The 14,778-nt window shown below is 39.3% G+C and overlaps 1 protein-coding gene across 2 annotated transcripts in view; it reads right to left on the reverse strand.

Annotated features, from left to right (window-relative positions):
* Positions 1-14,778, reverse strand: part of CDK8 (cyclin dependent kinase 8) — a 72,776-nt gene that overhangs the window by 46,920 nt on the left and 11,078 nt on the right. For both annotated transcript variants that reach the window (XM_080614030.1, XM_080614029.1), the window contains exon 2: positions 149-224. In XM_080614030.1, coding sequence (XP_080470156.1) covers positions 149-224 — 76 coding nt within the window. The remainder of the gene's footprint in view (positions 1-148; positions 225-14,778) is intronic.

Genomic DNA, 14,778 nt, shown 5'->3' on the forward strand with positions numbered 1-14,778 from the left:
TCAAGACATTTGTACTTATTTTCTACCTCTATGATAAAAAATATAGCACCCATAGAATAACATGATTCAGCAAATGAAACCCAGCATGCACTCAAAGCAATACTTCTAATAAGTCTTTTTGCTAATAGAAAGAACTAATGTTACTTACTGCTATTTCTCTGCATGCAGACATAGAAATTCCAGTACCTTCTATCTGCTTTAAAGCGTAGTCTTTATCATCTTTCCTGTGGAAGAACAAAAGAAATTGTTTTATTTAAATTGCACCATGGATTCAAAGCCAAGGTTTTCACTCCCAGTCAGAGGACAGTTTCTAACTAATACAAACTCTGCATGACACTTTATTTTGACTCTTTAGTAGTGTAACGTCTGGATACCTAGCTAAACCATAAGCTCTCCACACTATCTTGGTAAAGCTAACATATAAATTTTATCTCACTACACAGATAGGGATCACCACAATGTATCTGTTGTATATGAAGAATCCAGATATATGCTTGTTCAGCTTTAAAAAGGTATACAATTAAAAGCCTGTTTTGTATAACCATCACCCCCTCATTCTTCAACCAGTACGTACCTTGCAGTCATTTATTTAAAATGCAGGCCAATTAGTAACTGAGTACCAAAAGCAAAACGAAGAAGAGATGCACTTCAGCAAAAGAAGATATTGAACTTCTGCCTATCCTCAGCCTCAAAGAGCTCAAACTTTTAAGGGATGGAGCACCAGTCCTTCCCACCTATGGGCTGGCATTCACAGCACTCCTGGGGGACACGGCACTTACTGCCTTCAGTATCTACAGCACTTGCATAGCCCCAAATCTCCAGGTTCCCTAAGAATCCTTATTAATTATTAATGAATCCAGCTTCCACAGCAGTGAAGAGCCATGCTGAAAAAATGCAACTCAAACATCCTAGAGGCAAATAAACCAAAACTGTAGATAAGCATTTAAAATGTATGCACTTATTTCTTCCAGCTCTTGCTAAATATTTGCAAGGCTTTGAATTGCTGTATTCCTACCTGAAACACTTCCCCCTATTTGTCACTACCTGTTTAATCACTCAAATTATCAGGTCCTGTCCAAGGGATTTTTCATGGGGTTCAAAGACAACCTATTGTTAGCAATAACCTTTCAAAATGGAGAACAGGGAAAAAGTGGGAAATTAATGAATAAAACCTGAACACACTTAGTGATGAAGAACAATGAAACATCAAGCACACGAGCAGATTTCACTAAGAGGGCTATTACATGGATTCAGCAAGATAGAAGAGGGGTAAAGATACAGGACCTGACACAAACAGGGAATAAAAGTCAGGAGGACAATGACAGAAGGTATCAAAAAGTTTCCTATAATAAATCTTAAAATTTCCCAGCCTGGAAGAGAAAGAGCCTGTGCTGAGCACAAACTCATACATGGCCAACAAAAGGTGTGAACAAGGAACAACTCGCCATTTCACACCTTAAAGGAAAACAAGTTGCACAAAGTCCCAAACCAAGAAACCATTATGGTATTAATCACGTAATTAAACTGTGCAAGTCATGATGACAGAATGTTATGGGTTCCAAAGTACAAATGGATTTCAAATCAAATAACACACATCTATGGCAGAAAAGAGTTATGGACCACTCCACGAGCAGCTACTGAACATAATCCCCATCTGCTTTCCAGCACATAAAGTTTCTGTGCTGCTGACAGAAAAAGATAAAGGGAAATTCTCTTAGTTAAAAATCATTTTACCCTCTATCTGCCTTATCTAGCAACAGTTGACAGCCCTTACTGGATACAAACATGAAACAAATGGATTGGACTAGAGCTTATTCTCTTTGCCTTATGTGCTCATCTTACTTTGAGGTGTTTGGAAAAATCAAGGACAAGGGATAATGGGTTCAAACATAAACAGGGGAAGTTCAGGTTAGATATAAGGAAGAAATTCTTTACTGTGAGGGTGGTAAGGCACTGGAACAGGTTGCCCGAAGAAATGGTAAATGCCCTGTCCCTGGCAGCATTCAAGGCCAGGTTAGACAGAGCCTTGGGCAACATGGTTTAGTGTGGGGTGTCCCTGCCCACGGCAGGGGGGTTGGAACTGGATGATCTTAAGGTCCTTTCAACCCTAACTATTCTATGATTTTGTGATCCCTATTTCATTAGAAGTGCTACCACACACCTGATACTGTTACAAGCATTATCACCAACAGAATATGGAGCAAAATGGGTCAGACTAAATATTCTTCTCATTGCCCTGCTGCTCATCTACTTAGTTATTTGAAGGAGAACTCAGTATAACAGGAGGCGATACCATAAAAACAGTATCATTACAAGCATTTCTGGTAGCACTGCCTACAGTGAAGCTTGCTCTGCATTTAAGATTGCCCAACTATTTTTAATTGGTCAAACTTTTGCCAAATTAAGTCTGGACAAAAATTTTCCATGCCAGATGGCAGAGTTTCTCTGGAGAAATTTAGGGGGGAAAAAAAAAATAAAAAGGAAAAAATACTTCATCTGTTTCCTAGGACAAAACACAGAACACTTTCAGTTGTGCATGTTAACCCTTTCACCATCATTGCTTTAATGCTGAAATTTGACAGGGTGGTAGAAGAAATGTACCACTTGGTCTCCTCAAAGCAAAGGAAGAAATAAGAAGTCTCTGAAAATTAACATTCTCACATTAAAAGGCAGTTAGAGTGGAGATCCAGAGATATCATGCCCAGCCTTGCTCTGTTCACAGCCTGTCCACAGCCAGGGCTGGGGGGAATCAGCTGCTCACTCCTTTGCTCTGCCCAGGTGCTGCACACAGGAAATGAGAGCAAGTAGCCTCTGCCTTGTCCTCAACCTACCCAAGCAGTTTAGATGAAATATAAGAACAGCAAAAAGGAGGAAAATAAATTAAAATTTAGAGATAAAGCACATTTTTATCACCACACTACACTCTCCTCCAGAACCGGAAAAAAATAACCGAAGACTTCCAAGACTGAAATCCTGAATTGTGCACACACAAGTGAGATAAAGTAATAAATCAATTCCTAACCTTCCCCAACATCTGTTCTATAGTGATGCAGGTAACATGCCACGGCTACCCCATGCACCATTAGTACCAGTGTTTCCCTTAACAGAATGGGAAAATCATACTTGCCTTTGAGCCAAGCAACTTTTGTTTTAGTAAAATGTGGTTTAATTCCTTGGGAGCCACAGGAATTGAGGGCACAGCTTTTAAAGGGAGTGAGAACAGCCCATAAGTGTTACGAAGCCAAAAGAAGAGCCATCAAGCTTATTTTACACAACTTCTGAAACTATTTTGCTAATAGTCTGTTTAGAATCATAAAACATCCCAAAATGGGTTCCCCATAGTTTTAGATACGGACAATTTCCTTGTCTGAAATAAAGAAATGGTCAATGACAGGACAGGAAAAAGCAAACAGCGAGAGGAAAAAAAAGGAGGGGAGGAGGGAACCTCATTTGAAGCATTTTCTGTAAGTAACAAAATCAGCCACTAAGCAGCTTGTGTTTTAAGGGCACAGTAAGACACAGAGCACAAATCAACTAAATTTCTTCCTTCTAACGGAGAGGTCTCATTAGGAAAACCTGTCCACTTTCCCTGCTGCCTGGGGATGACACATGAAGTAACTCCAGCAGCCCCTCCACCTACCTGCAGGCTTAGAAAAGCCAGTCAATCTGCAAACTTATTTTCATACCAATATATTCACTCTTTCCTGCACTTCAGTAGGCTGGCATCCTCAACACAGTAATACTCCCCACTAGAAACAGGCAGTTGTGAGTGTGATAAGAAAACTCACTTGTAGAGGGCTGCTGAAATAGCAGCGTTTATTGTAGTCACGCACAAACAACATAACCTTGTGTAAAAATGCCACTTCCTCAGAAGGATAATATGAGCATCAGAGGCTGAAACTGGAAAAGAAATGGGTAGTTGCAACCTCACTTCCATTGGACTTTAATGACGAGTATACCTGCAAAATCACCATAAAAGAGTGCAACTGCCTAGTTCTGTTCTTACAGCTTGAATAAGCTAAACCAAAAAATGTCATCTTAAAGCAAATTAAGCTATTATTATAATGCCACTTCCAAATTTTTTTTTTAATGTTCTACTGGATTTGGAAGCACAACAGCACCATAAGAAATATTCAGCATATCTGGAAAAAAAAATAAATATCAAAAGCAGTAGGAACAGATGCCTGCTGAATGTGAGCATGTTGCAAAGCTTTCGTATTAAAATGCCTGGTATTTCTACCCTTTATTTAGAAGGATACTTTAAGTATAAATATGTTCAGCAAGGGGGAGAAAATATCCTACACATGGAGAAAAAGGAGGATTACATAAAAGGCAGTAAAAAAAAAAAAAAAATATATCTGTCCTACTGCTATTTCATCTCACATTTTGTAGAAATGTACTGACACAACCCTACACCATTTCCTTTATTCAGATCACTATCAGTTCAAGGTTCAATTCAGCCCTAAAAATAACAGAATAAAGTCCTGAAGCACAAAGATCAGTGGTAAAAATTCTAAATTTACATAACAGTTAAAAAACCCTCAAATTCAAAATTCACTGCTGACAATTTTGGAATAGTTCTACCTTTATAAACAAAGAAATCTAAACCTCAACTGCAGGAAATAGGCTCTACAGTCTGACAATTATCCCAGGAAACTGTAAACACAGCATCTCTTCTACTGAAAACTCTAAGGAATCTGTTAATTGTTTACAGTTCTTATTCCCTACAGAACATAAAAACCCTGATAATTACAAGACAAGCCTACCAACAAAACACATGTGTGGGTTCTTCTAATTCCACCCTTGAGAATTCCATTAACATCAATAGTAGTCAAAGTAACACATCCTGAGCAAGCACAACTCTCACACTGTTGCTGGAGCCTCAGCAGTACTAACTCAAAATTCTCTGAAAGCATTAAATAATGGTATTTCAATTTTAGCAGCAGAAAATGAATTTGTGCTGAATAGAACCTTAGCTTTGAACTCACCTAGATAAGCACTAACTACAAGCCCTAAACTGTACAAACAGTAGAACATCTTCACTATTAAAAGCAGAATATGGACAGAAGCTTTAACACATGCTAAGGAGCCAGGTAAGGCAAAAAAACCCTCAACAACTAAATCTGGATTACCTTTTAAAACCTCCAACAAGGAAATGGATGAATCAGAGGTTTTATTATAGTTTACTCATAAGAATCAGAATAGTGTTCGACAGCAAAGATCTAAACTACAGATGAAAAGAAAGACAACATGGAGTCCAGCTGTGGCATTCCAGTTAGTTTTCTTTGTCCCCCCTCTCTGTGTTTTACTGAACTGGAACATAACAAATGCCTGGACACACTATTCATGTAGATTTGAGATGGAAGGAAGAACTTAGCCAAACACACTGTTATAGGTTAGTGTACAAACATACAACACAACAGCAAATTATAACATCTAGGAGACTTGGCATTTTAACCTTATGGCATCATCCCCTGCCTCCTTCCCCAAGTCACAGTGTTACTTTCTGGGTTTGTTTTTAAATCACATTTTTAAGTAAATGAAAAATCACCCTACTCACCCGTAACAGCCAGTGAAGTCTATTAGAAGCAGCAGCTCTTTGGAAGCATATGAATACACAAACACAATTTTTGAAGTGGAAAAATTATATACGTTTATACTAATTGCCAATGCTGTATACACAGCAAACAACTACACACCAAAATAATACATCATTTCCTGAAAGTACAGCAAGATCAGGCAGACTAGCACCCATTCAAATGATGACTTGAAAGAAAATAATTACCTCAGTTTCCTCCTGAAACACCACACACCTGGCACCAAACAGTCCTGCCAGAATAAGACACTGACACCAGAAGTTCTATTTACTTTTGCATTTTGTACCTATTAACTACCAATACAGAAAATAAGTGTGGTCAAGAACCAAGTGACAAAGGACACAAACAAGATCAAGGCTCTCAATGCCTTCTTGGCTTTGGTTTTGACATCACAGTCCAGTCATCCAACCACCACATTCCCAACACTAATGAAAGGAAGTAGAGGAAAACCAAATTAGGGATGACTTCAACTAACTGGACACACAGACAAGTCCATGTGACCAGGTGGCTGCATTTAAGGGTGCTTAACAGAGCTGGCAAATATCATGGCAAAGCCAATCTATTATCTGTGAAAGTTCACAGTGATCATGGCAGACTCCTGACAATTACATAAGGGCAAATATCGGGATCCTGTAAGAAGGGCAAAAATGCTCAGTATTATAGGCCAACCAGCATAACCTCAAGTCCTTGAAAAGGTCATGCAGCAAACCCTCCTGGGAAGCCATTTTCAGACCCATGAAGGAAAAGAAGCAACTGGGAACAGCTGGCAAAGGATTTTTCCAAGGATGAGTTGTGCTTTATCAACCTTTTTATCCTAAACAATGACAGAACCTCCTCTACGGACAATGGAAAAGCACTGGATGCTACCTTGGCCTCAGCAAAGCTTGTGACATGATTTCATAGCAGGCTCATGGCCAAATTAGAGAGCTTGGACAGCTGAACTACAGAACAGACTAGAAAAAAATAGTCAATTGGACTGCCAGACTGGATTGGTTGTGATCAATGGTACAAATCCAACAGGCTGCCAGTTACTAGTGCATCCCTTGGGGGCAGACACTGGGGCTGATATAACATCTTCATTAACAAATGGACAACAGGATGGAAGGCATCCTCAGCAAATCCAACCAATGATGCCAAACTGGAGACAATGGGCTGATGCACAGAGGAACTGAGCTGCCATTTGGACAGACCTCAGTAGTCAGGAAAAGTGGGCAGACAAGAACCTGAGAAAGCTATAAGACAAGCAAAACCACCTATCTCTAATCTGGAATAACTGCACACAACTGGACACATTGCCAAGTGGGTCAAAAGCAGCTTTACAGAGCAAGACCTGCGGGTCTTGACAGCCAAGCAGAGCACGACACAGCAATGTGCCCCTGTAGCAAAGGCAGCCAGCCATATCCTGGGCTGTATTAGCAATAGCACACCCAGCACATAGAAAAAGGTGATTATTCCCCTACATGCAGCAGTACGAAGCCACACGTGGGATCTCCCCATTCAGTTTTAGGCTTTCCAGTGCAAGACAGACACTGACATAATAAGCAAGCGCAGCAGAGCAGCAGGAGTCCGAAGTACATGACCCATAAGGAGAGCCAGGTTTGCTCAACCTTCCTGAAGGCCATGGAAGGATCCTATCACTGCCTTCAGTTACCTAATGAGGGGTACAGGAAAGGAGTCAGACTCTTCTTGGAGGTGCTCAGTAAACTGATGAGAGGCAGAGGTCACAAGTGGCAAAAAGAGAAACTGTACCATAAACTACACTGTTTATGATTCATCTGAGACCATGAGGAGTTTCACAGCTTATTCCTAACACCGCTTTCCAAGTCTGGCAACTTTGCCAAAACTTAGCTAGGAAATAAACAGGGCAATTCTGGTTACATACATAACTTTGAGGACCTTTTATTATAAAGAGATTTAAGCTATTCCTTTTTAATTTAATTTAGATCAGTGCAAGGACACAACTTGGAATTCCATCTCTTCATGTCTGGATTTTCTTCTTGTCATCTCTGGAACAGTAATTTTTATTCATTCAATATTTAGGATTTGTTCAAGTGTTTCCAGTGTCTGCAGTGGTAGCTGTCGAAAAAGCAAACCATTTTATGGCTCCTTGTAAAGTTCAGGCAATGCACAGATACTTTCTATGCGTAAGCAGTTTAAAAAAGAAACCCAAAGGTTACATTCTTGTGAAAAAGAACAAGCCTCTAGAATTATGTGTTTCCTCAATAGCGTAAATAGTGGTATCTGAATCTGCAGACCTTAGTATATCCTGTAGATTACGTGTATGGATGCCACACAAATCAGCAATTCATTCTACCTATTTGATTTCAGTGGCTTTCATGTAAAGTCCACAAACTTCCGAAGTGCTTTATGCTTAGACACAGAAAACCACAGAGACCTAACAAAAATCCTTTCATCCCTCAAGTAAGTTGATTTACATCCCAAAGACCACTGCACCCTGACAAGATCAGTGTATTCTAAACATGGGTACTACAGCACTGTACTGGTTTTGGCTGGGATGGTGTAGTTCCTATGGGGCTATGTTTTGGGTTTGTGACCAAGCCCACGCTCCTAACACATCCGCATTATTGACGCTGTGTAACCACTGCTCTGCAAAGTCTTTCCTGCTCCTCAGACTGCCCCATCAGTGAGTGGGCTTGGGGGTGCACAAGAAGCTGGGAGGTGACACAGCTGGGACAGCTGATCCCAACTGTCCAAAGGAATATTCCAGATCATGGGATGTCATTCTCAGCAATTAAAGCTGTGAGAAGGACACAAGGGGTGGGCATTTGGAGTTATGGTGTTTGTCTTCCCAATAACCACCGCATGTGACAGAACCCTGCTTCCCTGCAGATGGCTGAACACCTGCCTGCCTGCTGATGGGAAGTGGCAAATTAATTCTTTATTCTGTTTTGCTTGTATGCACAGCTTTTGCTTTACCAATTAAACTATATTTATCTCAACACATGAGTTTTTGCACTTCTATACTTCTGATTCTCTTTCACGTCCCACTGCAGGGAGAAAGCAGCTGTGTGCGGCTAAGCTGCCTAACAGCATTAACCTCAGCAAGCACATCCAACACACACAGCCTTTATAACTGAAGAATGCATCAAAGTCTACCCAGGTTTATAGTCACAGTCCAGCTGTCTGAGACGGAAGAAAGTTTCAAGTTCTAAAACATTTCAATGTCTGAAACCCACTGGTTACCAATGCATACATTTAAAGGTACAAAGCTGGACAGAATGAGATGTAACTCCTCTGTGAGGACAGAAAGTAACAGCCAAACAGCAAAGATGATAGCATCAGCAGAAAACAAACCATATAGGAAAAAAATGGTACTAACAACGTGGTACAAAGGCTGAGAAATTACATTATAAGCATCTGACTTCCCAGAAAGCATATTTTAGGTCAAACATTGTCAAACAAATTAGTACACACAGTATGTGTGCACGTATGCAGGCTATACACAGTTAAGTACCATCACTGACCCTGTACCTTGAGATAAACCTAGAGAGCAAAATCTTATAAAGCACTCCCTAAAAAGATTCTGAGCTAACAGTGATGCAATGATAAACACTTCATCTTTTTGTCATTCCATTATTACAAAACCTGCTGAGTAATTCATACATTTAAATCTTCTACAATTATTCTGATAACAGAAAAAAAAAAAAAAAAAGAAGAAAAAAACACCTGAAAACTAACAGTGAAGTTATGGGTCAAAGCAGGCTATTGTACAATGGTTTGCTGCTTAAAGAACCCCATCTTCATCCCCATGCACACTCCTGTCCTTTGCACTGGAGCCGAGGCACTCATTTTCACATAGAGACAAGCTTCTTCAGAGTAGAAAAGTAATTCCACTTTTTTGTTTGGTACACTGTCTGCCACATTAGTGAGATGAAATGGATTGCCAAATACTCAGATGAGCGCAGGAGTTATCTAAATGCAGAGAGCACTCATAGCAGAAGCACAGCAGTTTCTGTCCACATTATGGACCAAGTGAGTTTATCTTCCAATTAGAACTTTCTTTCCATGTCAGCTTGATGCTGTACACTCCCCTTTCCCAGAAAGCTGCAGGTAAAATGCTGCACCCACCGAAGAAATAGTTCTGTTCACTGCAAAAACTCACCACAGCAACAGAAAAATTTTAAAGGCTTTTTCAAATAATATAAACAACAAAACGCAGAATTATATCCTTCACTTATAGCTCTTTGAGGGTCACTTGAAAGATATTTTACTTTTACTGATGTTCTATGCATTATATATGTATATATATACACATTTCCAAAATGAGATTATTCTTAAAAATACTTATTTTTCCAAAGGCCACTTTTTGTGGGTTTTGTGAGCAAACAAAACACACATTTCAGTTATACTGGCTAAAAGAAGTTGGATGAAGCAAGAGAAAATACACATTAGCACAAATTACTGCTCCTTCATTTGACTGAACTTAAAAGCATTTTGAAAAATGGAGTAGTCCAGTAACATGTGTTAAACCTACAGAAAATAGGTTAACATCTTCTCTATTATAAATGGCCTGCTACACAGCCAAAGCACAACTATTTTTAAAAGTTCAGATTTATTCAAGCCCAGAGTATTTAAATGTATTTACAATCAGCTTAAAGTTTATCCCATCATAGATTTTAGCTTGCTCCTTTCATGGAAGAAATCTGCCAAAAATCAGATAAAACCCCAGATTGTCATGAAAGCCTCTTATGTATTAATAAACGAGAAAGGATCATGAATAACACAGCCCAGTCAGAAAAGCTCGGAGTCCAAGCTACTGTGCCAAGGATTTCAGCCAAGAAAGAATAGTTCCCAACTATTCTCTCCTCTACAAAGCTACCTGCAAAGACTTCCCAGGAAGAGTTGAATAAAGAACAGTTGGCAATAATTAATCTGAAGATGTGGATAACTACAGTTCATAGAGTAGCATGACTTCTTACATATTCATGCTTGCCACTAGAAACAGCACCACACACCCATTCTAATGGGGCTGCTGGCATCACAACATGCTTTACAGTTTCATACACTTGTAACAGTGCTCACTTTCAAAGGCAAAATTTCAGACTGGTTCCATATTTCTACAGGAGTATTATCTACTACTTCTCTATCTTTGAACTTCAGATATGCAAGAAAAATATGAATCAAAAAATGCATGGAAGCATCACATCCTTTATCTCTTTAGGTTCCTCCTCCTCTGTGTTTAAGCAGTGCAAGAACAACTACAAGTTAACAATACAGTGGAAATCCAGAACCTCAAATCTTAATTTCACCTTAAAACAGTAGTTCTGGATACCACATGAAGCAGAAACTTGTCAGTACGAAAGCACCACTTCATGCTTGCTCTAATCTTCCTTCACTTCCTAAAGATCTGCTGGAGTTAACCGTCAAAGACAGCTGGATAAACCTTTTCATACAACGCAGAGCAACCACTCCCTTTAGTTTTACAAGGATGTGCCATAGATTACAGCTATCTCCATTCAAGCTTCAATCAACATGTAGTGTGACCACACTAAGTTTTGGTAAGCATTAGGAAGTGCTTGCATAGTCACAGCACTAAATTTAAACAAACTGCAAAACTCACAGAAGTTGACAGAAACTTCATATTTCATTTCAATTACTCTGCTGTTCTCTTTGCCTTCCAGAGAAGTAACAAAAGTATATTACTATCTTAATGTAAGCAATTAGCTTAAAGTTTGCCCATTTCTAACTGAACTAGAAATTTAAAAATTTAGCTTATAGGACTAATAAAAAGATATTTAAAAGTAAATACTAAACAACCTAGAAAAATAAAGAAATAAGGTAACATTTCAACTAATTTCCATGGTTAGGAGTTATTTTCCCTTTGAAGACATGCACATGATGCACAAAAAAAGCAAACAGGTAAAAGGCAACATATTCACAAGCAGGAAGAAAAAGCCAAGTTCTGCTCTTGTTGCTATTAGCCCCCTCCTCAGAAACATACATTTTATCCTGAAAGAAAAGTAATACTTCAGCATGACTAAATCTTGCTAACACTTTAATATGCAGACTTTAGATACAGTGTGCTTTAAGACAAAAAAAACCCTTTACAGAAGGACAGAAAAGTACAAGGAACACAGTTTGTGACTGAAGCACATTTCATGGGTTCAGATCTAAACTTACAAGAAAATAAAGTTGTATTACTCACCAAAATGCTAATGCAATAAATTACTGCAGGGGAAGATGCTAACAGACCTGAGTTTATTAAGGGTCTAGCTCAGGCATTCATCTCCAGAATACTTGCAGGACAAGGCAAGACTGCAGTACCAGAACAGCACTACTACTCTGATCAGATAGCAAGGCTTATGCTAAGAATATTTTCTACTTTAAAACAAATCCTTCAGTAATAAGACCATTTTGTGGGTAAAGAAAAGCTAATTTCCACAGCTGGAGGAAAAACCATCAACTGCAAACCAATAAACACTAAGGCTTCTGAGACAGCTTATACTACATGGTGAATGGCAATTACTGACTCACTTCATTCCTTTTGTTCTTTGTGCCTCTTTTCTTAAATTAACACCTTTCACCACAACATGTAGTTTGGCAAGAAGTTCAAAGCAATCAAGTAAACTCAATGATATACTGTACATGTGGTTCTTCTGATCTAAGAATTTGCTGCTGTCAAAAGCCTTCCCTTGACATCTCTGCCTTACTGCTTCCAGCCAGAAAATCCCTTCCCTTACACCAGCTCCAATCTGCGCCACACTCCTCCATGACATGATTCACCTCCTGCATTTGGCAAAAAGTTACACACTTTTTCCTGGGTTAACAAATTCTGTTAGTCTACAGTGGGGTACGAGGAGTATAGAAACCAGCACTAAAATATGTGGTAAGAGCATAAGGCAATGAAGGAATGGGTAGAGGTGACAAAGATAAAGGACAAAAAGCCAGATGATATTCACTTTACTCCCTGCTTTCTGGTGGTGGTGAAAACCACAGGGAGTGTGGCTGGCCTTAATTAAAATAAATAAAATTAAAACCAAGCCACCGCCCACACCTAACCCTGCAATTAACTCCAGCACAGAAATTGCACAGAAGGAGAATCCCTGGGATTTGATGAAGTATCTTATCCTCCCTTCTCCCACAAAACTGTCATTTGACAGCCAGCCTAAAATGTAAGTTCTAAACCCACACACATATGAGGACTCCTATGAGAGTAGCTGATGGGGAGCAATACCCTACCCCAGACCCAAAGCCCCATGCTGTTTTATTAAAGGACATGGCAGTCTTACCAGTACTTACATAAATCCAAGAGATACCTATACAAATTCGCTATAAAGGAAAAGACTGATGTACTTCATTTGCACTTTCCTCCTCTCAGATTGTTCTTAGGTCCCCTGAATATTTATATGACTCGACAAACTAGAGGTTGTATAAAGACAATACAGCATTTCAAAGCATCTGTTCTGAAAAGCAAACAACAGTGCTGAAGTACTGACCTAAACTTCAAAAAACCACAGTTTCATTGGGTAACTTATTTTCGGCACTTTTTTCTTCAGAAGTCAAATCTGTGAAATTTAGTTTACTTATTTGCTGCTTTAAAAGCAACTCATCGCGAGAAGCTTTTTAAGTCATTACTACTGACAGGGCTACAGATTCACAAGTGACATTTTCTTATTTCATAGCACTTAATAGATTTTTTTCTTTCATAAAGGCATCCAGTCACTGAATGACTGTTTCCTATCTTCTCAATGACACTCAGGATTTTAGAGACTCTCCCTGTCCCTCGCTCTCACAGACAGAAGAGTCCTTGTCTATGGGAATGACTGAAGTTTTCACACAGACACTGCTCCACATTTCTGAGTATCCTTGTTGGCCCTCCTTAGATCTATTATAACCTGCCTGGAACAAAGGGATTAGAAGTGCATACAATACTGAAAATAGGATTTACAGCAACAATGACACCATGCTTGCGCTCCACTCTACTGCTAGTGAGTCCCCTGTGATTCTTTCTGCTTTTGAGCAATTACTTGCACTGAGCTGCCACTTTCACAAAACTGTCATTATAAACTCAAAAATCTTTTTCTTAAGTAATAATAAATTCAGAGACTACTATTGTGTGAGTAAAGAACCATTTTCCTCAAGCACATCACATCAATGAGTATGGTATCTTACTGGAGAAGGACTTTGTGATACTGAGAGCCAATCCTTCACAATTGCTTCATGCCTTCACTATCCCAAGTAACACTCTCATCAGCAAAGCTGTCTCCCAACTACAGACGACAAGTGATTTCAAAACAAAACTTTTGAGCAGCACAGATTCCCAAGAGATACCACTAATGACCTTTCACCATTAATTCACATCTCCAACCAGTTTCTCTATCCAGAGAAGGACCACCTCTAAGATCAGCTTAAGTCTTTAGTAGAGGGCTTTAGAGAATACCATTTGGAACTCTAGACAGATTACATCTACTATGTTGCCTTAACCTGTATGTTAACTTTGTCAAAGGATTTTAATAGAATGAATGTATTTTGTAAGACTGCTGTCTCTCCACCTCAGCATCTTTCATGTGTCCACTCTCTTGGCTCTTGGTTTAGCTTACCAGCTAGTAGCTCCTACTCTTCCAAAAAGTTCTTTAAAAAACATCTCACCACTGCCCCTTTCCAGCCTTCTAAGACTAGGACAACTTAAAGCAATGGGTTATACTGTCTGGGTAGTAACTTATTTCATTCTTGAACTCCTCTAGATGTACAAACAGATCTCAGCTTGACAACTGCTCTTCAGTTTGTTCAAACAGCCCCTTCCCTAGACACTCAATTTGAGACAGATCCCCTAATGCATTCCTTCACCTCCAGTTCTTTAAGTTCTTGCATAACACACAGACAAATCCAAAGCTTTACTCTTTCTGTCATTTTCTAAACACTTACTTAATAGGTCAGTGGTGCTCTGATCTACAGACAGTTTTGTGCTACTGGTGCACTGGAAAAGAGAGAGGAAAAGGAAAATTAATTTCATGCCCCTCTCAAGTAGTTTCTCAGGCTGGGAGGAGCTTGCTTATGTGTGTTTGAGACTAATATGGGTGGAAGGTTCCGAGGGAGAATTTAGGGAAAATGTCACACCACAGTTTTACATTTAGTCTACCATCATTAACCTTTGTATTTCGAGATTCATCATTCAAAGAAGACTCCATTTTTCGAAGAAGTCTTTTTCAAAGGAAGCCCC

Source organism: Psittacula echo, assembly GCF_963264785.1.
Source record: "Psittacula echo genome assembly, chromosome: 3".
Lineage (NCBI taxonomy): Eukaryota > Metazoa > Chordata > Aves > Psittaciformes > Psittacidae > Psittacula > Psittacula echo.